General features: G+C 38.7%; 1 protein-coding gene across 2 annotated transcripts in view; it reads right to left on the bottom strand.

Annotated features, from left to right (window-relative positions):
• The window catches only part of wdr11 (WD repeat domain 11), a 108,218-nt gene that overhangs the window by 55,327 nt on the left and 28,495 nt on the right, over window positions 1–24,396 (bottom strand). For both annotated transcript variants that reach the window (XM_079634671.1, XM_079634670.1), the window contains exons 6-11: window positions 17,165–17,330; window positions 9,220–9,322; window positions 8,172–8,376; window positions 7,262–7,362; window positions 6,068–6,247; window positions 549–633 (exon numbers count right to left, since the gene is read on the bottom strand). In XM_079634671.1, coding sequence (XP_079490797.1) covers window positions 549–633; window positions 6,068–6,247; window positions 7,262–7,362; window positions 8,172–8,376; window positions 9,220–9,322; window positions 17,165–17,330 — 840 coding nt within the window. The remainder of the gene's footprint in view (window positions 1–548; window positions 634–6,067; window positions 6,248–7,261; window positions 7,363–8,171; window positions 8,377–9,219; window positions 9,323–17,164; window positions 17,331–24,396) is intronic.

The following is a 24,396-nucleotide window of genomic DNA, read 5'->3' on the forward strand; positions in this document are numbered from 1 at the left end:
CCAGAGCTCCTGAAAAACCACAACAAATTCCTTGTGTTTGTGCACACTTGGCGAATAAAACTCATTGTGATTCTTGATTGCTTTCTCACCACAAGTAAAACCACTCCAGAGTTTGTTTTCAATTTGGCCAAGACCACCTCGTTCATGCACTCTCAAAACAATTATTTTGGTGTGGATCCGAGCGTGATTTGTATGCTCATATGCCTAAACGAAACTGAAGGAGAAAACGCATCAGCTTCTGAAACAAATGCTCCAAAAGCACATAGTGTAGTGGGACACAGCCCGAGATCCCATTGAATAAATTGCTAAGAGCAGAAGTTAGTCATCTAATTGTTTTCAAGACTTCATAACTTTAAGTCTGTTACATAAAAAGTGGTCTATTTTAATTTGAAAATGTAATCAAACTAGTTGTTAAGACAGTCTTAGGGGCTGTTTATGCATTTGGCATCCAGGATTGAACACAGGATTGTTCTATTGTATGGTATGATTCTCGTGTCACATCATGAATGGGTGTATAGGTATATTATTACAGAGTAAAGGTTTCTTACCTGACCTCACAGGAATGGACACTTAGCTCTTTGTGCAGGAGGCCACTGGTCAAGTTATACACCAGCACAGAGCCATTGCTTGTACCTGATGGGTAAACATGCAAAACACACATGATTAAATTTTTTGAATTATCCTTGCTAAGGCATTAACAATATTGCCTTTGATTACAAATGCATAATAATAATCATTGTCAAACTTGTCAAACTACATTTTCATAAGTCATTTCTAATGACACTGTTCATAACACAGTCTGCTTAGACTGAGCAGAACATCATTCATCCCGTCAGTGGAGGTTGATAGCTGTAGCACTGAGAGGAAAATCAGAGAGGAGTAGTCTGAGAGGTAGTGAAGTGTTTCTGAGAGTTTCAGTGATGGGACAGAGCTGAGGTGGCATGCCAGTTGAGTTTGAGGGTACATTTCTCTCTAATTTGCTAGAGTGAGTAGAACCCTAACGCTCAAAATAATGAATTGGTTTGAGTAGGACAAACTTAAATTAAACTAATTAGTTCAGTCAAATGAACTTTTATGAGTATTTAGCACTTTCTTCTTCTTTCAGAGTTCACAGAACTGATATATTTTAAGTAAACTGAAACGTTTCATTGTTTTGAGTTTTATGAAATTATTTCTTTTAATTTAGACGAACTCAAGTGTAACTGAAACGGCTGGATGTCTATTTCCCAGCATGCTTTGCCGATGGCACTCGAAAGGGAGAGTAAATGCTAAAATTAAGTGTAATATAATGTTTTTTTTGTGTAAGATTAATGTTAACTGGGAGATTTAGTAGTGATTAATGTTTTGTTATGCTAATTTAGAAGAATTTCTGTTAATGTTGGTTTTAGGATAGTTACCCTCATGGTGGCGAGTGGTGCATGAGATTGATTTGAGAGCAAATAATACCATTATATTGTTGCGCTCACACAGCAAGAGCTTTTGTATAACATACTATTGCTAATATGTTAACAAATTAGTATATTAGCAGATTAGCTTGTTAAAGCTAACTAAGTTTATTCTAATAAAAGTGTTCACATTGAGATTACATTAAAGTTTTAAGTTCATTGTATGAGTTAATGTACTCATACATTTTAATTGTTCCTAACTTGAAATGTTTAAGTACAAAATAAACATCTGCTAGTTCTGCTTACTTAAACTATGAATTTCAGAACTTAAAAAAATTTAGGCAATTGATTGCCTTAAATGTTTTGAGTTCTGCCAACTTATTCGGGTTTACAGTGCAGATAAAATTATTAAAGGGGACCTATTATGGCCTTTTTCAAAGTCTTGATTTTGTTTTTGGGGTCTACTAGAATGTTTTCACACTTGAAATGTTCCAAAAACACATTATTTTCCCTAAATTCTCCATTGTTGCAGCTCCTCACTTCCCAGTCTGTCAGTAACGCTCTGTTCACTTCCTGTCTCTATGAAGCCCCTCCTTCTGAAAAGCACACTGTGCTCTGATTAGTCGGCCGGAGCCGTGTGTTGTGTTTGGTCGAGCGCTTCAAGCGTCTTTGGGAAATGTCCCGTACATTACCATAACCGCAAGTTTCAACACACTACTCACTAACTCAAACAGGCCCTTTTATCTTGTGTATGCCTTTCCCAGAAGAAAACTCAAGACTACAATAGAGGCGTTTCAGGGAGTTCAGAAACAGTGCGCACTGATATAGAGAATAACTCCCGCTGGAGGGACTGTGCTTTGAAACTTTGCAAAGCCTTTTCATGCCTAAACAGCAACATTACACACAAAAGAAATATGAACGTGTAAAAAAACGAATAGAATCCCTCTTATCAATTAATCATGATTATTGTGGTTATAGATCCTTGCATATTTATTAATGTGTTTTATTAAACTGTGATTATAAATCAATTAAATTCAATAGAAAACAATCAAACAAGCTCAAGTCGTGACCAGCAACCAGCCGGCACAGACCCAATGCATCCACATGGCACAACTGAAGTGCAACCCATAATCGAACTGTGAAGCGTTTCAAAATATGTAGTAGTTGGTGATACCCAACTCTAAAAAAGATATGTATGCTTAAGTACATTTGGCACAGAATAATGTACACAGAGTAATTCTAGCAGGCACCACAGTCTCAGAATATATGCGCATAGTCTATTCAGAGAGAGAGAGAGAATTATTCAAGCAATCACAAAGCTTTATAAGACATGAGACCGTAAATTCAGATCTGAGTGCATCAGACAGCTTAGCATTCACTGCATCATTTCTATCAGAGAAGACCAGGCTCATGGTCTCAGTCCAAATGCCATTATGTATTGTATTGCATCCAAAATTGCACAATTGTCTGGCTTCAAATGTCACACACACAAATGTTGCATATGGAGCTTCTTCCCCTAAAGTGCTAGACGACCTCTCGTCAAGATCGCTTCTTTGAAGTTTTGAGATGGTTAAAAAAAAAAAAAGCCACCATTGGGAATGATTCAGAAACAGTCCTTGTGCATTGAAGCAGAAAGAGAGTTTGAAGTCCTGTATCTTCCCTGAGGCAAAACCTGTGCTATGGAGTTACTTTAGAAATGCATCCGTCAAGAAGGATTCCCGTTACGGGGTATTGACAACCGCTGAGGTGTGCTTGTTCAATTGGATGTATGGTGCACTCGAGGAGCTACAAAATCTCATCAAGACTGCACCGCTGTGTTGACTCCAATAATGAGATGACAAGTGGAGGAAATTAGACCACCAATCACAGAGCTCAAATTACAATTTGCAAGATCCGTGGACCAAACTGTGTGAAACCTCGTTTAAAATAGATTGATATTTCTATAATGCAATAAAACTGATTTTCACATATTTAGGAGGTCTTTAAGCTGTAAAATATGTTCAGTAACTCTGGTTCTCAGCAACAGATGAAACTCAATTGGAGCTCTATTTTTAGCCACCGCTAGATGAAATCATACATTACTCTACAAATTGTCAAAGTTTCATATGTTTTGTGACTTGTGCACTTGAGTTTTTAATATCTGTGCAAAGCTTTCAATCTTTGCAGAATATTTAATTAAGAGATGATGGAGTAAACAGAACATCTATGGCCTTGCTGGTTTGAAATGCTGTGATGAATGACGTTTGCATTAGATTTGATCACATTTTTTTCATTTCTGCTCATATGATTTCCTTTTCTTGGCTCATTCCATTTGCTGTCAAAAAATCAGGTCACGCTCACAGAAACACTGGAAAAGTTACTTGTGTAAAAAACAAACTCCATCAATATGTGCACTCTTAATACACGATATGCTACAGTGATTTTGAGAATGGATAGTTGAACTACATCATTCAACTGACAAGCATGTCATATTGGGGTGTGTGATTTGTATCGTCTACGATAATATTGTAACTTGTTTTAACAACGTGCTTAAAAATGTGTTTTAAAATGCAGAATTAGAATGCCTCCGAAATTCAAGATATGGGGCCCAAAAAGTTTGTCTAATATTCATATAATATAACATAATATAGTTCCTCAATATCACATGAGCATGAGTGCAGTTTTTTCTTGAATATCAGCACGACTGCAAATGTGATAATTATTTTATACAACAGTTCAATAAACAAGAAGATAATATTGTGAGTTTCATTTCAACATTGACAACATCTGTTTTTGTTTTGTTTTGTTTTTGCCAATGAAAAAAGTTCCAAAGAAAATGCTTTTTTTTAAAGTTTTGAGTCTTCGTGCAATACACAGCGATGTTTTGTTACTAAATCAATCTGCCTTTTTAAAAGAATTGGATGAGTCAGTGATTGAATGGCTCATTTATTTAGGCAGTCACTTCATTCCTGAACAAATCAGCGATTTGAATGAATTGATTAAATGAATGACTGTAAAGCCTTATTTGGACTAGTTTTCTAAACAATGACGGACTTACAATTCTTAACACCTGACTCAGGGATTTTATGTGTCCGGGATTAATGTGTCTGTGTTTATTGTGTGTTTTCTAGAAGTGGGTGTTACAGAAGGCCGTTCTGTGGTTGCATGCATCACATGTGTTGTCTAATGATTTATTTTTATATACTATAAAAACCTTATTTAAATGAATGTCACATGAGTTTATAGAAGTGGCAACCTATAATAAATCCACGTAAATTAACCGAGAAAACTAAACATGTATCCTACCTTATACCTTAGTCTTAGAAGTTTCTGTGATTTACTCCATTTAATTAATGTTATTACAATACTTTTTTGTTGAATGCTGGACATATTGGAATGTAATAATACAGATGCTGGGGTTGTTATCATTTTTGATTACATAATCTCTGAATAGACTTCCTGTAGCCAATCAGTTTCTAAAGCTAGGGCAATGAAGAGACCAATCGTAATTTTAGCTGAACTGCTATCAGAAAAATATATTAAAGGATAGACTGTGTTGTGTGTGGGGAGGGAAAGGGGGAAGACAGTTTAAGGAAATTAAAAGGAAGTTAAGAGAATAACCAACTTTTACAGAATAACTCCTGATCTGTTACAGACAAAAGGTATTTGGTCCAAATTAAACTGATTCTGGGCTTGACGCCCATGACACAGACAAACAGTCCCCAAGACAAAGCCAGAAAGCCACTGTCCAGGTCTTTAAAGGGATAGTTCACCCAAAAATGTCTGTCAGTAATGACTCTCCCTCATGTTGTTCAACCCCGTAAGACTTTCCTTCATCTTCAGAACACAAATAAAGATATTTGTGATCAAATCTGAGAGCGGTCTCACTCCCCCATAGGCTTCTATGTTATTGAAACTTGCCGGCCCAGAAAGTTGGTAAAGACAATGTTTAAAATAGTCCAAGTGACTACAGCGGCTCAACCTTAAGTTTATAAGTGACGAGAATATTTTTTGTGCACAAAACCCCCCCAAAAAAACGACTTTATTCAACTCTTGATGTTCTTCTGTGTGTTCCTCTGAGTGAGTTCACCTAGTGTAACAGCGCAGCGCTTCTGGGTTGTACGTCAAAACGGAGGCTCACTATTGGCCAGCATCACACACATGACCAGCGTCGGCCAATAGAGAGCCTCCGTTCTGACGTACAACCCAGAAGCGCTGCGCTGTTACACTACGTGAACTCACTCAGAGGAACACACAGAAGAACATCAAGAGTTGAATAAAGTCGTTTTTTAATTATTATTTTTGCGCACAAAAAGTATTTTCGTCGCTTGATAAACTTAAGGTTGAGCCGCTGTAGTCACTCGGACTATTTTAAACATTGTCTTTACTAACTTTCTGGGCCGGCAAGTTTCAATAACATAGAAGCCTATGGAGGAGTGAGACCGCTCTCAGATCTAATCACAAATATCTTCATTTGTGTCCCGAAGATGAAGGAAAGTCTTACGGGGAACACCATGAGGGAGAGTCATTACTGACAGAATTTAAATTTTTGGGTGAACCATCCCTTTAAAGTGTCTTTATCTGTTCTATTTGATGCAAGTTGAGATTGTACACCAATACTTTTCTGTGTGTGTGTGCATGTTTAAAGTTCAGCTATATAATGGAGGGGGAAAGTGTCTGGCCTCTGCATGTGCAGTACTCACCCACGGCCAGTAAGGGCTGGTAGTGGTTGATGTTCTTGGTGGTGAGCGGAGGACACATCCGCAGGGAGAAGGGGGGCAAGGGCAGGCCAGACAACAGCCCTGTCAACAGGAACTTCAGATGTACTTCCTGTTGATCTGCCAGGGGTCGCGGGGAGTCCACTCCAGAAATCAGACTGTGACCTGGAACAGCGACAGATCACATAATTGATCTAAATGAAACAACAGAGCAGCTCTTTGAGGCAGTTGAGCGAAAAGAGAGAAGGTGGCCATTAAATCCAGATCATTAATTCGGCTATTATTTTGTCCTGTGGACTATATGTAAACATCTGTTATGTAAAATAGCCTTTTCAGGATGGTACAACACAACAACATATTTTTATGACCCTCCTATTTTGTTAAAATTATTAACACTTTAGAGATTCTGTAAGTGGCATGTAAACTTATTCATGCAACAGTAAATAGATTTAACAGTCTCAAAAATGAACATGCATGATTTTTTTATGTTGATTTTTTTTAAATGTTGGCATAAATTATTGTATTATAGTTAATTATATTCAGTGTTTCTGACTGCTCACAGATTTTTTTTAAAAATAAACCAATTGCAAATCAATCATTATTATTAATATTAACTAAATATTTACAAAAATTACAAAAAAAGTTACAAAAAAATGTGATATTTGACCGACACCCACAGTCGTCCTCAATTTGTGCACTGCTTTTATAGTGCTTTTGCATTGTTTGTTATGCTTGAAAGCATCAGTCCCCATTTATTGTAAACTGCTTGGAAAAGAGTGACCAGCATAACTCTTCAAAATCCTCTTTTTGTGTCCCAAAGAAGAAATAAAATAATTCAGGCTTAGAACTCTTCTTTTAAGACCCAAACGCCCACCCAATGCCTATGATTAAAGACACAACAGGAGATAAACCAGGCCACAGGCTATGAGTGTTATCAGTGCCGGGCTTCTAAAAGGGAAAATAAGATGTGCAGATACTGTAAAAGACAGATAGCAGAGTGAGGCCTCAGGGTCTTCAGCCTGGAAATATCTCCTCAAGTCAAAGGCTAGCAGAATGAAGCCTGAGACGGTTTAAATGAGTTATATTTAGAAGCCAGGATAAGCCAATCATGTGGAAGAAAAGAAAAGTGTGTGTGCGTGTGTGCGTGTGTGTGTGTGTGTGTGTGTGTGTGTGTCTTACCAATCATTGTATTCAGAGAAAGATCCGGGATGGATTTTTGATTCGGACGTAAAGGTGTCCCACAGAAATTCACGGGAGAATGCAAAGGAGGCAAGCCAGAACTGAGAGAAAGAAAATGTATTGTGGATGAACTCACAAAACATGAAAAATACAATACATTTTATTAAAACAAACATATAAACGGTCTAACAAATCTGACTACAATTGCACAATTTAAATACGTTTTTTTGTTTGTCAAATTTTAGTTTTTTTACTTAATATTCAATATTATTGATCTGACTGGACTGACAGTATTGGACGAGAACTGAACTGTGCTGGAAGATGACATTAGTGTTTTCTACAGACCTGCTTTATAGCTGAATTGAACTAATTGAATTTAAAGGGATAGTTTGGAGTAATTTCAACTTAGGGTCCTTTGCACCATGACCTCGAGCCAAACACCCCCCAGAAGCTTTTTTCCCCTTGCTGGAACATTATTATAGTTCGAGCTTATTTAGAGATATCAGCCGAATGGTTTAGTGCAGGCGCTAATGGATCCGAGTGTATCTCGTAAATTACCCCACTAATAATGCCCGGAAAGGTACCAAACTTCTACGGTAGCACAAATAGGTTCTGTACTCATAAAACGAGGCATTGGAAAGTTTGTAAGTACATCAGGAGTTTATTTAAATAACACTTGATGGCTTATGCTACCGCTAACTCGGACGTCGAGGTCACTTCCGTGATTTGGGAATATATCAAGGAAAATCAACAAAGCCTTTATTATAGTAAAATTTGTAAGTCTGCTACATGTCTACCAATGTAAATCAGTACTACCAACAGGTTTTATTTATTTATTAGTTGTCTATGTGAAACTGAAGAACCCATTGTTTTCATATTCAGTACTTTAATATGGTTTGAAAATCTGTACCTCAGGTTGGATGAAGATTTACTGGGATGAGCTTTGAGCTCCCACAGCATCACCCTTCCATCACTGACCACCAGGGCGGCACTGTTCTCATTGACAGGGCAGATCACCACTCGGTAGGGACGCACGGTCTTAGTCACACGGATAGCGTCACACTGGGAGCGGAGATCGTATACCAACTCTTGGACATTCTGCTCTGGGTCAGTCACTGGAACAACCAAAAAACATTTGGTATGAGTAAACTTATTCTAAAAAATGGCCAATACAAATCTTGTTGAGAGCATCACGTCTTTTATATGGTATGGAAATCTGAGTGCTAAATGTAAAGCAAAATTATCTAAAGTGCTTAATGTAGAAAACACGATTACAAAGGCTAAAATTATATTCTAAATTATATAAACTAAATGATATTCATATATTACAAATAAAACAAAAAGCATAGATCAAACAGAAGATCATTCTCATCCCCTGCCTAGACTCTCAATTCCAGTTGTTACCATCAAAGAGCCGTTTTTAGGCAACCATGGGCAAGGAAAAATGTGTATCAGATGTCATTTGTCCCAACTGTTGACATGGATTTGTAGGCATATATATGTACATATGGGAATCAATGTACTGTGTCTGTATATTTGTGTGTGTACGATGAAATGTTACGTGTGTATATAGTTTGAATTTGTTGTGTTGATGTATAGCCTGGGAAACCCTGACGCACTTCCGGCAAATTTGAGATTTGCTCTGCAAGTCCGTCTGGCCAAAAGCCCATTTCCAATTTTTCCAAATCTGATTGGTTTTAGGTCTATCCAATTGTGCCCAGAGGCATTTGGGCGACGTCCGTTGGTCCCTTTGGAAATGGGCTGTGAATGAACCTTCCCCCAGACCCACAGTTACAACTGAGAAGGGTCTGCTGTCAACCAGGCTAGTTGATGTCAGTATGGAGAAGCCATAAAAGTAACTAACTAACTACGGTATGTATACCATTGTGATGTAAAATGACTTATATGCCTTAGCGCCAGACTGAAGAACAGTTGTGAAGTAACAAAGGCGGTCTTGCCTGATTCATTAGGAGAAGGTGTTGTGGAGCGACACACACGCAGGGTGACGCAACCGTTCTCGTGGAGGCAGTAGAGAGCGTCTCTCTGGGCACAAGGAATCACCTACACACACACACACACACAAGACAGAAAGCATTAGAGGCTTCAGTGTTTCCCCAGGCAAATTTGAGACATCATATAAATGACCAAAATGTAAGTCTTAAAGGTCCTGTCCTTCGTGATCCCATTTTTTTAAGTTTAGCTAGTGTGTAATGTTGCTGTTAGAGCATAAATAATACCTGTAAAATTATAAAGCTCAAAGTTCAATGCCAAGCAAGATATTTGATTTAACAGAAGTCCCCTTTCAAAGCCTACAGCGAACGGCCGGTTCGTACTACATCCTCTACTTCCTGCTTTAATGACGTCACTAGAACAGTTTTTTGACTAACCTCCGCCCACAGGAATACACAAAAAAGGGGGCGTGGTCTTGTTGCGCTCCTACAGAGAAGAGGAAGAGTTGCGTTTGTAGAGTGTGTTTGTCGCCATGTCGTCGAGACGCTGTTATTTTCATCCCGGAGTCAAATCACCTTTGTTTGGCCATGTTTACAATAACACTGAGCGCATGCGTCTCAACGTTATGGTAAGAGGCGTGACCTTTCCGGCCAATGTGCGCTAAGCTGCTGTCCAATCACAACACAGGAACCGCTGGCACAATCAGAACTCGTTACGTATTTCTGAAGGAGGGACATCATTGAACAAGGAAGTCATCAGCTCGTGTAAAGCTGTGTAAACAGTGTAAACAGCAGTATACAGATATGTTTTGTTGTGTTTTTTTACATGCGAAACATGAACACATGTTATATTGCACACTGTAAACACAATCAAAGCTTCAAAAACACAGGAAAAACAGGACCTTTAAAATGTATTTGTTGAGTGATTCCTTCAGAGTGAACACGTGAATCTGACTGCATTAGATGTGAAAGATATTAATATTTAGATCTTAGAGATTAGATATTAAATGATGTTATTTTTCAACAAGCGCACATACCTGTATTTACTTCCTGTTTTCGGTCGAAGTCCACAGTAGTCGACTGTCGAGTTCACGCGCGTGATCATAGGTAAGTAAGATGATTTTTTTTTTTTTTTTTACAAATATCCATCAGAGCTGATATTCTCAAAACACCACACAGCACCGTCTTCGGCTGACAGCTGACAGTCTGAGTCTCCACTGTTGCTTAGTTACCCATGATCACGCGCGTGAACTCGACAGTCGACTACTGTGGACTTCGACCGAAAACAGGAAGTAAATACAGGTATGTGCGCTTGTTGAACTAACATCATTTTTATTCATATCTTTCACATCTAATGCAGTCAGATTCACCGTGTTCACTCTGAAGGAATCACTCAACATGGCTGGGCACTTGTAATGACACATCAAGGATGTTAAGAGGCTAAAAGCAGGTTTATAACGTGCCCCATTCAAGTCAATAGGGTGCAAATTTTAAAAAGAGGATAACATGGTGTAGGCAACACTGATTTTTGTCGTTGTTCTCTGTATTGACAGCACTCCAAATTTACAAAAAAATGAGCTCAATGTTAAAATTGACCGGAGTTCTCCTTTAAGCTGTTAACTGTCTAAACCCCCTGTTTAGCACAGATATGAACTTACATGTTTGTAATTCATGAATGGTTTGGAATACAGACCTAAGGTTGATCTCTTTTTAAAGAAACTCAGCAGATTATTGCAGAAGTGAATGCACTTCAAAAAAGGAGAATGGAAAAAAGTTATAGAAGTTTAAGTTTACAGTAAAGCAAATGTACTCAAGTAAAAAATATATATATTTGATACAAATTATATGTTACCAAAAAAAACGAGTTCTAAGATTGCTATAAAAAAATCTAAGTCCTATGTTTAACCAAATTTGAAGTAGATATCACAAACATTAAGCCTGCTAAAATGTTTTAAATATAATTTCCATGTTAACACAATGTTCAATTTTAAAATGGTCTTCATAGGATGGATTTGGAGCATTTAAGATTTCGGATGATACCGAATTTATGATGGTTACTAAAATATGTGATAGCAAAAAAAGGCAATAAAAAAATAAGTTTCCCACTACCAGGACACTGACAGTTATTAGCCAGCCAGAATGAAGGACCATCACCTTCAACTCAACCTTGTAAAGACAGAACTGCTTGTGGTCTCGGCCAACTCAACGCTTCATTACAACTTCTCCATTCAGCAATAGGTTCATCAACCATAACTCCGTCCAGGACAGCCAGAAGCCTTGGCGTTGTGATTGACGATCAGATAAACTTCACAGACCACATAGCTAGAATTGCCCGGTCCTGCAGATTTGCCTTATTTAACATTACGAGGATCCTGATCCATGATGCACAACTCCTTGTCCAAGCTCTTGTTTAAAGGGGTAATTTTTGTACAAGTTAATATGATTATTTAGGGTCTAAATGAAAAGTTTGTAATATACTTTAAATAAAAAAATCTCATTAATATTGTAAGAAAAAACTAATTTTCCCTGGTCAAAAATAGCTCTGATTTCAGCACGCCATTTAAGTGCATGTGTCTTTAAATGATAATGAGCTTTGCCCGCCCCGCCCCGCCCCTCCTTTCTGTGGGGCGTTTTGACACAACACACGTGGAGTGTTGCCTTGACAACAGTTGGGGTATATTTTGGAGAAAGAATGGCAGCGGGAGTCTCTGAGGACACATCTGTGCAACCGTATCAAGCCGAGTCGGACCCAGAGCAAGATGACGGCCCCGAAATGAAATTCGACAATTTGCCTTTGGCTAAGCCACACCCTAAAATGTAGATTGACCAATCACAGCGCAGCCAAGAACGAGCTCCCACAGAGGGTCCGACACTTTTTCACAGCGCTCCATTGACTTTAACACAGGCGTCTCATATTTTTGGTCTCGGCAGGCTATTACCGTCGTAGTTTTATCAAAAATATGGTTAAACGTTGTGCCTGGGGCATTTGTAACACAGATACGCGTTTCCCAGAGAGGTTGGAGGGGGTGTCCGTTTTTTTCCCTTCCCAAAACCGAAGTAAAATCCTGACAAGTGTCGTCTTTGGATTAAACTGTGTGGACGTCCTCAGTCACCGAAACCCTCAAGGATCAACAAGCTCACTTTTGTGCTCTAAGATAAATGTTGCTTTTAACCTTACTGTGAAGTTATACTAGTTAGACAGTTTTAGGTTATGATTTCTGTTCTCTATCCTAATTGTTGATACGCTAGCACACGCTGCTAATAAATACAACTTTATACTCGCGTAGTCCGTTTGCTTTGTAATAACGATTATAGAAGTGAATAGAGACCTACCCAGCTTTGCATGAACAGTGTTGCTCTTGATATTGTGAGTCCCAGCCTCCGTCTCGATTAGGATATGCGGTGGTTCATTTTTTGACTGTGACCGTTATGCTTTTGCCTCTATTTGGATGCCTTGTTGTTGTTTGCGTTTCTCCGGTATGTCTTGAATATAGCCTTCGAACGCATACTGCAGCCCCTTTTGCCTACTTCTATCGGACACTTTATTTGCTGCTTTATAAAAGTTTGATAAAATTTCAGCAGGAAGAGCCGTCACAGCATAAGCCATGTTGATATGGGCTGAAGCACTGACATGAGGTCACGGCAGGAATGTTTCTAGCAGTAGTTGAAGGACACCTAAGAATTTGTTGTAATATTCCCTTCGAAAACAAAACCCAGCCATTGACTGCGTCTTCAGCGGTTCGGATTTAGGAACATCAAAATGACTGTGTTCGTTATTACACCCAAGAGCAGAACACCACAATCGCTTACACGCCATTCTGCTCCAGCGTATCAACAATGGCGGACTATGATGACGCTCGCTCAGGGCGGGTCTGTGTTGAAGCGCTGTTATCAATTAACAATCGTGGGAGGGGCGTCCGACCGTGTGACGTCATACGGCTCGATTTGAGACAGGGGGAAACATATAAGGAGATTTTTAAAAAAAAACACTGGATGGACTTTTATCATTATATGATGGTTGTGTACAGACACTGCCAACACACATTTCAGTACAATCAACTTGTATAAGTGCATGTACCATTATATGACCCCTTTAAAGAAAAAATTATAAATATGGTTTTGAAACAACATGATAATGAGTAAATAATGAGAGAATTTTCATGTTTCGGTAAACTGTTCTTTTGACAACATCTGTTTTGCGTATTCAAACGGACATGAGTCTGGAAACATATCTGCCTCTATGTATACTGAATATTAAAAACAAGCGTTTGTTGCGAGTATTTGGGTTCTGGTAAGAGAAGAACTAGGACGAATGTGTGAGCCTTCAGTGTGTGTTATTGGCTTATGCCAGGCTCCCACGGTCAGCCTAGATTCAGAGTATGAGAGCTTGCAGCTGCACCATCAGTCATGCAAATCGCCTTCCTGACAAGTGCTTTATAACACTCAATGTATATGCGTGTGTGTGTGTGTGTGTGTGTGTGTGTGTGTGTGTGTGTGTGTGTGTGTGTGTGTGTGTGTGTGTGTGTGTGTGTTTGCCAGAACTTTAAATACAATTTAATCAACAAAACACAATAAAAACAGATCAGAAGACACACTGGCATCATCGAATGCACATAAATGCTCAAGAAATGACATTTAAATGGATGATTCTAAAAACAAATGCCATTTGTGTCACATTTACATGTGCAAATAATTGTGAACAACAGTGAACAGGTGATGCCAACGTAACTTTTTCAATTAAATTGGATAAATGCATCAACTGAGCATTGTGTCAAGTGTCTATGAATGTCATGGGCAGTTGTTCTAGACCATTTTTGTGTAAAAACAGCCCGTCTGTTATTTTAGCCCCTGAAACTATCAAAACTTATTTGAAAAGTATAATTTTTACTTCAGAAAAACATTTAATAGTAATAATAATGATAATTCAGGAGATGTTGAGGCTGGAAACGGGCGTCTCTAAAAATCACAGTTTCACGAAATGTCCCTTGTAGGAGGTCATTTTTTTCACTTATTAGCTAGCCTGCGCCATTCAGTGTCTGAGGAAATTTGCCATCTCAAATTAGCTAGCCATAATACAGAGCCTGCAGATGATATTTCAGAAATAACACAACAAAATATGTTGTAATGCTTGATTTCTTTAGTAAAGATCACCTCGAACATCCTCCAGTGGTGGTTGTAAAAATACAAAAATATAAAAACACGGCTAAAAATCAGCCTTTAGTAATTTCAGTCCCAAGCTTTGGCGCTCTCTACCTGACAACCTACATCCAATCGGCTCAATATGCACTTTTAAAAAGTATCTCAAAACACATTTGTTCACTAGGACATTTCCTTGATTTGTTTTATTGTATTTCATTTTATTATCTTATCTCTATCATGTGCGCACGTATGATTTTCATTTCTGTGAATGCACACATGTATTTCTCTTCGGTAAAGCACTTTTTAAACAATGTTTTTAAAAGGTGCAATATATATAAAGCTTTACCTTCTTACTTATTCCTTATACAGTTACACTTGTCTCGGTATTGACTTTGAAGTTCCATACTACTCAAAAACGAATGTCATTGTTATCTATCTATCCACAGTGTTCCCATGCCGGCTGCTTGAGTTATCAGAAAGTAGCTTATTGATATCTACAGTTGCAGGTTGCATTTTTGTGGGGACTTTTATCAGGAGCACTGATGTATTTGGGTTCATATTTTCTACATTAAGCACTCTAGCTGTATTTGTGCTTGGCCACCACCGAACAATAGCGCTTCACCCATATTTATGGTGACAATATTGTTCTGTCTGTATGTCAGTATCTCTGATAAGTGCTTCTCTATCTGCTTGAATGAGGTGTCAGAGTCGAGGAGTCTCTGTGTCTCTTTAAGCAGTTCTGCTCGTGTTTAGCAGAATGAGAAATAATCACGTCTCCCATGCTCTTCATGTGAGAAGCACAATCTGTGTGGCATGAGTGTCTGTTAACAGCCACCAGTGTTTATGGAGCACGAGAAGCAAACAAATTCATGTTCTGTCTTGCACTGAAATGTTTTTGGTTCATGTTTTTGGTTTATTTGTGTAAATGTGTGTACTAAGGGCCTAAAATTTACACTCGCCAAGTAAAAATCGGCATTGGCTAGTGTTTCAAATGGGGTCAGTCCCCAGTTGGCCAGTAACAATTATGTCAAAAAAACGGCGAGTATGCTAGTAAACATAGTTTGTTTTATCTTAAGTGAACGCAAACACAAAACACATTATCCGTGCGTGCATTCGGTCTTAAAGTGACAGCATCCTAATAATCCTGCTACTGTCTGAATTTTAAAGCTACAATACGTAAAAAAAAATCCGCCGCTAGGGATCGCTAACCTCTTACAATAACAAAGGCGTAGGTTTATGATGCAGTGAGAAGCTGAATGATGGGACTTGCTGTCAAGCTGATGGATCGAATAATCTGGATGAGTGAAAACATTCATGTTTTTTTTAACATTACAGTGGTATGAAGCAGGTCGTGATTGCTAATAATAGACAGATATCACACGCGAGTCCTGCGGATATAAAGGAATAAGGAGATTTCACTCTACCGAACTACCTGCAAGTGCTGAATTACTACTCACACAGGTCAGTTTATTAGAAGAATTAAACTTGTGAGGTAACGCAGCGCTGTTTCACTCGCTCTACACTATCACACTAAACTGCATTTGAGTGTGTTGAAAGTTATAATGTTATTCTATGTGTTAGTTTGTTTGCTATATGAAATTAGCAGTAAGCGAGATCAACATTAGAATAACATACTGATCGTATTCTAACATTTCATCATGTTGAGCTATATAACATTGGTTTGTTTCATGAACATTTGCTCACCTGTCTAATAAAGTATGTGCAAGAGTGGTGTCGCTGTCAAGTCGTGACTCGTGAAGCTCTGTCAAGTCCAAGTTAGTTGCTGACGTGGAGCTCTCGGCATCTCGAAAACGCCACGCCGATATTGAGCCTCATTTTAGTTCTTCTTTTTTGTCCCAAAGTCTGCTTGCCATGGTCCATAATGTTTGAACGAAATAAGAACAGCGTGCCGCTAAACGTTACGCACTACGCAGTTGTCCACGTCTGTCGCCATGGTTACGTCATGGCTATGGCAGTACGAGCGGAAACCAAGGATAGCGCGGATATTGCGTCATTGACAGGCGTCATTTTTTTCCGGGACAGCCAGTTCTTTAAAATGGGAATTTCTCTGAAATAAAAAATCTTTGGAGACTTTTGGGATACTGTAAGTACACAACTGCAGGGTATATATCACACTGTGCAAGTGATTTTTGGATATTGTATTACAAAATTATTACATATTGTACCTTTAATGTTAACCAAACAACAAGGACAAAGGAAAAACACTCACTGCTCTTGAACTTTAAAAGGATATGAAGACTATGCAGTGTTATTTATTCGATTAGCCTACTTTAATTCCGGTACCTGAAAACTATAAGAGCACAGTTTATTTTATTTGTATGTATTGTATTGTATTTATTTGTGCTTTTAATTTGATTGTTTTTTCTTATTTTATTTCTTAGTTTACTTCTCCTTAAAAATGTAGGCTATTAAATGTATATTAGTTTAATAAGCTAGTAGTTTTAGCTGTGGTATCAAATTGTAATAGAGGAATGTGAATTTTCACTTGTATTTAAAATGTTGGTGTTTTTGTGTCATCATGGCTGATAAAAAATATTTTTGGCCGGTAAATTTCTTTTGTGGCAAGTGTGGCAAAAAATATCCCTGTATCTGTTCTGGTTGGTAGAGGTACATCATCTACAACTTTTTCAGATGGCACAATGTAGTTCATTAAAACACAGTAAAAAATCACTTTATCAAACTAAAAAAGGTACCCATTCAATAGAATGTATGTGTGTGTGTGCGCGAATGTAACAGACTTGTTACATGTAACAGAATGTTACATTCGCGCACACACACACACACACACACACACCTGTATAAAAGGCACTCCGGAGCGCTCGATGGCGACCACTCCGACGGTTTGACTGAGCTCCAAGTCTAGGATGAGGATTTCTCTGGGGTACAACAGCAGCATGTGGTTCCTCTTGGATGGCAGATATGACAGCTGGAGACAGTCATTAAGAGTCACTGCTTCAGCCCTGCAGACAAGCATACACACATAGCCAGGTCACATTTAAAACATCGATTTATCCTGCCTGCTTCAGTGTTTATCTATGGCCCAACCAGCTTTTGCATACAATTCTACAACACAAATCAGATCACTGTGCATCTTTATCCTAAGCTGTTCAATGGTAAATGGCCCTGCGTAGTCAATTGCTGTGGGGTAATTGGTGTAGTCACTATTTGACAACTTGATCACCCAAAAATCATAATTTACTCACTCTCATGTCGTTCCAAACCCGTAAGACTTTGGTTCATATTCACAACACAAATGAAGATCTTTTAATGAAATCTGAGAGATTTCTGTCCCTCCATTGACAGTCTACGACTTTGACGCTTCAAAAAGTTAATAAAGAGATAAAGGTGTGGAGGCACAATTGTTTTTTTGTTTTTTAATTCCATGTAAAATACAGCAAACAACACTTGAGTTGTTGATATTGCCAGTGTCTGCATGTATAGGGTTGGATAATTATCACTATGTCTTGATTTGGCATTGTTGCTGGTGGTGTGATTTAAATGCAGTAATTAAGCAAGGGTGCATTAAATTGATCAAAAGTTACAGCAAAGACGTGTATAATGTTACAAAAGTTTCATATTTCAAAGAAATGCTGTTCTTTCGAACTTTCTATTCATCAATTAATCCTGGAAAAAAAATATGTATCGCAGTTACCACAAAAATTAAACAGAATGTTTTCAAAAATAAGAAATAATGTTTCTTGAACAGCAAATCAGCATATTAGAATGATTTCCAAAGGATCATGTGACATTTAAGTGAAGACTGACAAAAAATGATTGATTGCATTAGTTTTAATAGGTTTGCATGTTTTCTTTTAGTCCACTTAATTTCTCTTAACATTATATAAACGTGTATGTCTTTAAATGATGCATGGACTGCCTGTCATGTGAAAGTAATTACATGAAACAGAAAATGAACCAGTGCAGATGTTTTGTCCGTGGCAATGCTTTTTTCACTACTGTAAAGTGAAGTGGCTGGTGGATGTTTTCCATGCACAGCGTGCAGACTCAATGAATTCATTTTCATTGTTTGTTTTTCCCATTATCATTTATTATAACTTTTATCTATTTGTTGTTGCAACCCTGGAAATGATCATTTCTCCCTTTGAAAACTTGTACATAACAACCCTGACACACACTAATGTTGTCTCTGGGAGAGCCGTTGATGAAACAAACAAAAGCATGTATAAATTACACATGCTGTGATCCAGTTGCTTTCACAATCCATGAATGAAAACATAAAAATGGGGGAAAAGAAATGCAAAATTGTTTCTAGACAACAACAAAAACCAACAAGAACAAAAAAAAACAGCTATTAACAACATTTATCTTGCCTAGTTGTATATGGCATTATAATATTCTTGCAATAGTCAGAAGCAGTGTGGTGTTTCTCAAGACTGAAAGTTGTGTTAGTGGATATTTCACTTTTGAGGACATCTGAGCAATTATAGAAGACACTGAAAAGTGCAGTCAATACTTGAGTAAGGGTGGGAATTGTTTGGCACCTCAAGATTCGTTCCGATTACGATACTGTGTGACCATTCCTGGTCTACATTTTTTTTTATTAAAAGGCACAATATGTAGTATTTTTGTGTTAAAATATCCAAAAACCGCTAGCATGGTGTTATATTTAGTTTTGTTGACATTACCTTCGATTTCCGGTTTAACTTCTGTAGAAAAAAACAAAGGAAGAAGGCGGGAACCAGCAAACGTTAAATGTAACTTTATTCACAATAGACATAAACAACTAAACGAAAGGAGCGCCAGCGGCCGACAGCGGCATATAAGCATAATTAATGCCTAGTTTACACGTACACAGATTTTCTCATCCACACAAGCATGGTTTTTAAAAAAAACTCTGTCCACATGAAAACACAAAAACACGCCATGAAGTGCTGTCAAGAGCATGCCAAACCAACAGGTGGTGATATAACCCTAACCGTAAAGCCACGTTGGCCTACCAGAAGCCTGAATTACCCATTCCGACATGCTAACAACGTGTTGTCATAAGCGGTGTCCAGCGTATTATTGCATTTCTGACGTCTCTGTTCTGCAATATAATGGGAGAACTGTGCATGTATCTGTATACATGTGATAAGCCCGATTAGCGCAGTTATTAGAGGCAAAATTTTGGCTAGATCTGCCATTGCAAAGAGTCGCCTCATGTAAACAAAGGAGATACCGGCACACAATCTGACGTTATACAAAGAAGATAAAAGCGCGCACTCCGACGTCACAAGCCAAAATCTCCGGTTTCACCGTCTCTACACGACAACACTGCAACCGGAGTTTCTGAAAATCTTCACCCTGGCAGGAGTTTTCAAAAAGGTTCGGTTTCAGTGTCCTGATACTGCATTTGCATGTGGACGAACGGCTAAACCGTATAGAAAAAGCTGAGGTTTTGAAAATACCCATGTTCGTGTGGACAGGGAATAAAACAGCAAAAAATATCCCAGGCCTGGTCCTCTCTCGCCCTTCACTGTCATCATCCCATGGGACTCGAGGCCGGTGTGACGCACAGGTATCTATAGCTGTGTCCGAAACCGCTCACTCGTTCACTAATCCCTATATAGTGTATGGCATTTGAGTGCACTATATCTCCAAGGAGTGAACAAAATGAAGTGAGTGAATTCAGACGCTGACGTTTACACGTGCGTCGGAGAGCTGGAGCTGTCGCAGAAAAGGCTTCGTCACACGTAGTGACAAAACTCCTTTTATCTTACGTTACTTAATTTATAAAATAATATTAACAACAATAACAATCAAAATGACTTTATTTTGAAATAATACCTCCGTGCCAGCTTTGTAGTTTCATCGATTAAAATTGTTAGAAACTCTCACGCTCACGGATGACATGGTTGTTGAGCGCCCTCAGGCGACCGTTATGATCACATCCGAATGAATACGCTTCCTACAGATGATTAACGGATAATTTTTTAATCATCCACCAAATTATCATCTATTCCTTACAGTTTAACGAGTCTCAATATTTTAATATGTTTTATTCAAGTAATGATTAATAATAATAAAACGGGGGAGGGGGGGGGGGTCTAAAACTATAGCATTAAATAAATGTTGAAGCAGAAATAAAAAAAAAGCTGTAAAGTAATCTCTGGTTTAAACTTGCTCGCTCCCGCACTTTCATGTGCGCTCAGTCCTCTCCGCATTGGATAGTGGGAAATAGTGCTTCAGCAAGTGTACATCGAATGTTCACTTGAATTCAGAGAGGATTGTGGGTAAAAGTAGTGAACGAATGTAGGAAATGATGTCGTTCACTCAGAATTCGGACACCACTACAAAATGGCAGATACCCGATATAGTGCACTATATAGTGGATAGGGAGCGGTTTCAGACACAGACTGTCTCTCATTAGACAATTGCTCCACGGCTCTCTTTGCCCTGATTTATACCACAGTAACATTATAAAACTTTCATACATTAGCTCATCAATGAAACATGATTTCTCAGTCTCATCGGATTGCTTTCATTCAGCTGTGGAGGTGAAGACGATAACTCCACAGAATCCACGCTCGTTCACGATCATATTGTTTTGAATAAGTGACCACTAGCGGCGAAACTTAGCCTGAATTCAGGGTTGATTGGGACACTTTTTTCCTGAATTCACTCAACATACTGTGTGATGGAGAGACATTGAATGTGTCTTCCATCACTGTTTTTACTGTTCTTGTACATTTTGTAATATTTACGTGGGGTTTGCAGTTTTATTTTTCATCACTAAGCTGAGTAGGAGAGGCCTTAAGGAGAGCATGAACTGCAGTGCACACTGCTCATTTGAGCTATTTATGGAAATGTTGTGCAAATGTATGTGCTGGTTTTATCCATCCTATTATTTTATATATTTATTGATTTGTTTTAACTCTTGTTCTTAATCATATTGTGTATTATGTATTAATCATGGTAAAGAATGTATATAAGCAATGTATATAATGTATATAAGCAATAAACAAAGAGTGTGGTCCCAATGTGATAATTAACCAAACTGTGTTTGTGAACACAACCATATTAAGGACTCAAATGCAGGACTGACAACTGTATTTTGTTGATGTGTGAACATGACCTGAGTTTGGTTAAAGGGGGGGGGGGGGGGGGGGGGTATAATGCCCTTTTCACAAGATGTAAAATAAGTCTCTGATGTCCCCAGAGTGTGTATGTGAAGTTTTAGCTCAAAAACAGATATATTTTTATATAGCATGTTAAAATTGTCACTTTTTCAGGATGAGAATGTCGTGTAGTCCCTACCAGCCGTTTGTTGTAGTCCTTAAAAAGCAATTTCTTTAAGAGGAAATATCTCCCTAAGTTGCTTTGAGCGTCGCTCAAACAGCAACATTACACACTAACTAAAGTTAAAAAAGAGAAACCATATTCAACCACCCCTTTAAAGAAATGTCCCAGGTTAAACACATTAATCCCTTTGGATAGCATCTTTGGCATGCAGAAACATTTATTAATGGTTTCATTTTGTAAAAATAAACAAAACAACAAAGTACACTTACAGTAGTGCACATATATTTAATATATGATTAAAAAATCAGTCAAAATCATATGGGGTGAATCTCAATAAATATTTCTGTCACATTTGACCACATAACTCCAAGAAAAGAAGTCGGGCTGAACAACATGCATGAGAAAATATTCTTGCAGACTCCCTAGACCCTAGTAATTTGTATGGACATTTTAAAATGGTCAGGCTTAAAATGCCAGAGCAAAGGAAGTGCAAGACAGAAAAATCATGATTAAAGGATTTGTCTGGAACTAAAAGAGCACGAAGTAAGTCAGGGTTGGCAGGGAGTATGTGGTTGGCAGCAAGCGTGGGATTGGTCAGGTCTCAGATCTGTCTGAAATTCTGCGCTTATATAAGAAACTGTGGCCATCCATAACAGTGTCCCCTAAGCTAAGTCTCTCATTCTTCACTCCTACATGCATATTCAGAAGAACACAAGCATGCTCTTGCTCTCTCACATACACTCTTGTTCTTTTTTAACAACCACTTTGTCTATTTTACGCTACAGAGAGAAGTTGTGTCTAAAAAGGGCCCTCGAGCTTGTGTGGCCTTCGGCTTGCGAAGAGAAAAAACAGGGACAGATATGAGGCTTTATTCCATAACGAGGAAAAAATACACACTACCCACAGCGACAGCATCATTAAAACCCAAAGTCAAGGCTGACCCGACTATCATCCGTGTTTACAAAATTGTTTGTAACCGAGTGGGCAGAGTGAATTGAAAAAAATAATGATTACAGCAAAAAATACACAGACATTATGTTCCCTTTGATAGGTTCACTTCGATGCCGTGATATAGTAGCTGATTCTATGGGTGGTGCCGATGGTCTGAAGCCTGTATAGACACGCCAATCCATTGTATTGTATGTCCACGCCTTAGATTTCTTCTTTAAGAAGAGATTTATTTGGCCCGTGCTTTCTTCAAAGTTATTTCCTTTGCTATTATTTGTACTTCAGCAGCTGCATTTGAGCAGGATTTCACATTCTCCTTGTGGCAAAGTGCAAGATCTTATAAGCAGACTGATGTACTACTAATGCAGCTGCCTCTGACTTCACCAATAAAATTGGTTCAGTGCACCAGATGTAGCATACAGCAATCGAGGATAAGTTCACCCGGCCTCTTCCTGTAAGTTGCGGCCTCAACTGCAATCAAAACCTTGCAGGATTGGGAACTTTAAAGCTGCAGTCGGCAAGTCTGGCAGATTGAGGGGACTTTTAATGTTTACAACTCTCATGCCCCTCCCCCACTACCGCGAGCACCCTCCCATCGAGGTCGTGCTCGTCAGTGCGTGTGCACCAGATTTTCTGTGATGTTTTCTTTCCTTGGTTGTTTTGGACCTCCTAGCTCTGATTGTTAACCGAGGAATTGGAATCTTGTTAGTAGATTTTCTCTCCGCCATCACGTTTCGTACAATCCAACACACCTGCGAACTTCAGGCGTGTGCATGTGATATTGTAACGTGCGCGAGGGGGGAGGGGGGATCTGTGGCATGTGCACGAACTGTGATTGACAGTCAGATCTAACACAGCCCTGCGCTGATTGGACCAGACGAACTGGGAGCGGTGGATTTTTGCAAAACAAATAACAGGCTCTAGGTGGAGGTAGAATTTTTTTTTTTTTTTGTATAACCGGCTGATTTATGTTGTTCTGTCGGAGCATAGTGTCGGTTTCAGTGAATATGATCCAAAAAATCTTCCAGCAGCTTTAACATGGCAGCTGGTAGTGCTGCACACTATGGCTGTCTCAGAGTTACAAAGCAGAGATATTCGCAAGGACATGGATGAAGGAGCTGGCTTGACCCGGGAGGCAGTCAAAGAGCTCCATCGTACTACCAATCCCCAACGGAGTTTGTGGTTAAACCACTGAAGCGTATTTGCCCTTCTTCATGCCATCCTCCAAAGTCTTGTCTGTGTTTTAGGGAATATCTCTTTGGGTAAATATTCACTTGTTTCTAGTTTTATGCACAGGACGAGATGGTTGAGACCTTTCTATCCTGTGACTGTTCCTTCTTGGGACCTGTCTGCGGTCTTAGATGGTCTTTCAGGGTCTTTTTTTGAGCTTATGTGTTACGGGATATCAGACTCAGACAGATGGTTAGTAGAAATAAGGAGAGACTTTAATGCAGCAGATGGCAGGATGGTAAAAACAAGAAGGCAATTCAGAATAATGGCAGTTCATTAAAATTACTGGATGGTAATAGAGTTTACTGCATTGCATGAGATGGTGGAGATCGTGGAAGAGAGATTTAACCAAGGATGCATGCAGCCGCGGTGCTCCCAAAGTGTAAGCTACTAACGTGGTGTTTAGTTCCCTATTTAGGGGACAGTGGTAGGCCATCGGGGTCAGCGAGGCCTTCTCTGCTGGTCCAAACACTATCAGAATCACTGACTTACATTGTAATATATTTTTTCCAAGAATGTGTATTAAATTATTCCCAATAGTCAATTCTCTTACTTTCATAGTTTTTTTCTTGGTTGTGCTGCTTCCAGTAGTGTATGTTTATGTTA

This window comes from Phoxinus phoxinus (genome assembly GCF_949152265.1).
Source record: "Phoxinus phoxinus genome assembly, chromosome: 14".
Taxonomy (NCBI): Eukaryota; Metazoa; Chordata; class Actinopteri; order Cypriniformes; family Leuciscidae; genus Phoxinus; species Phoxinus phoxinus.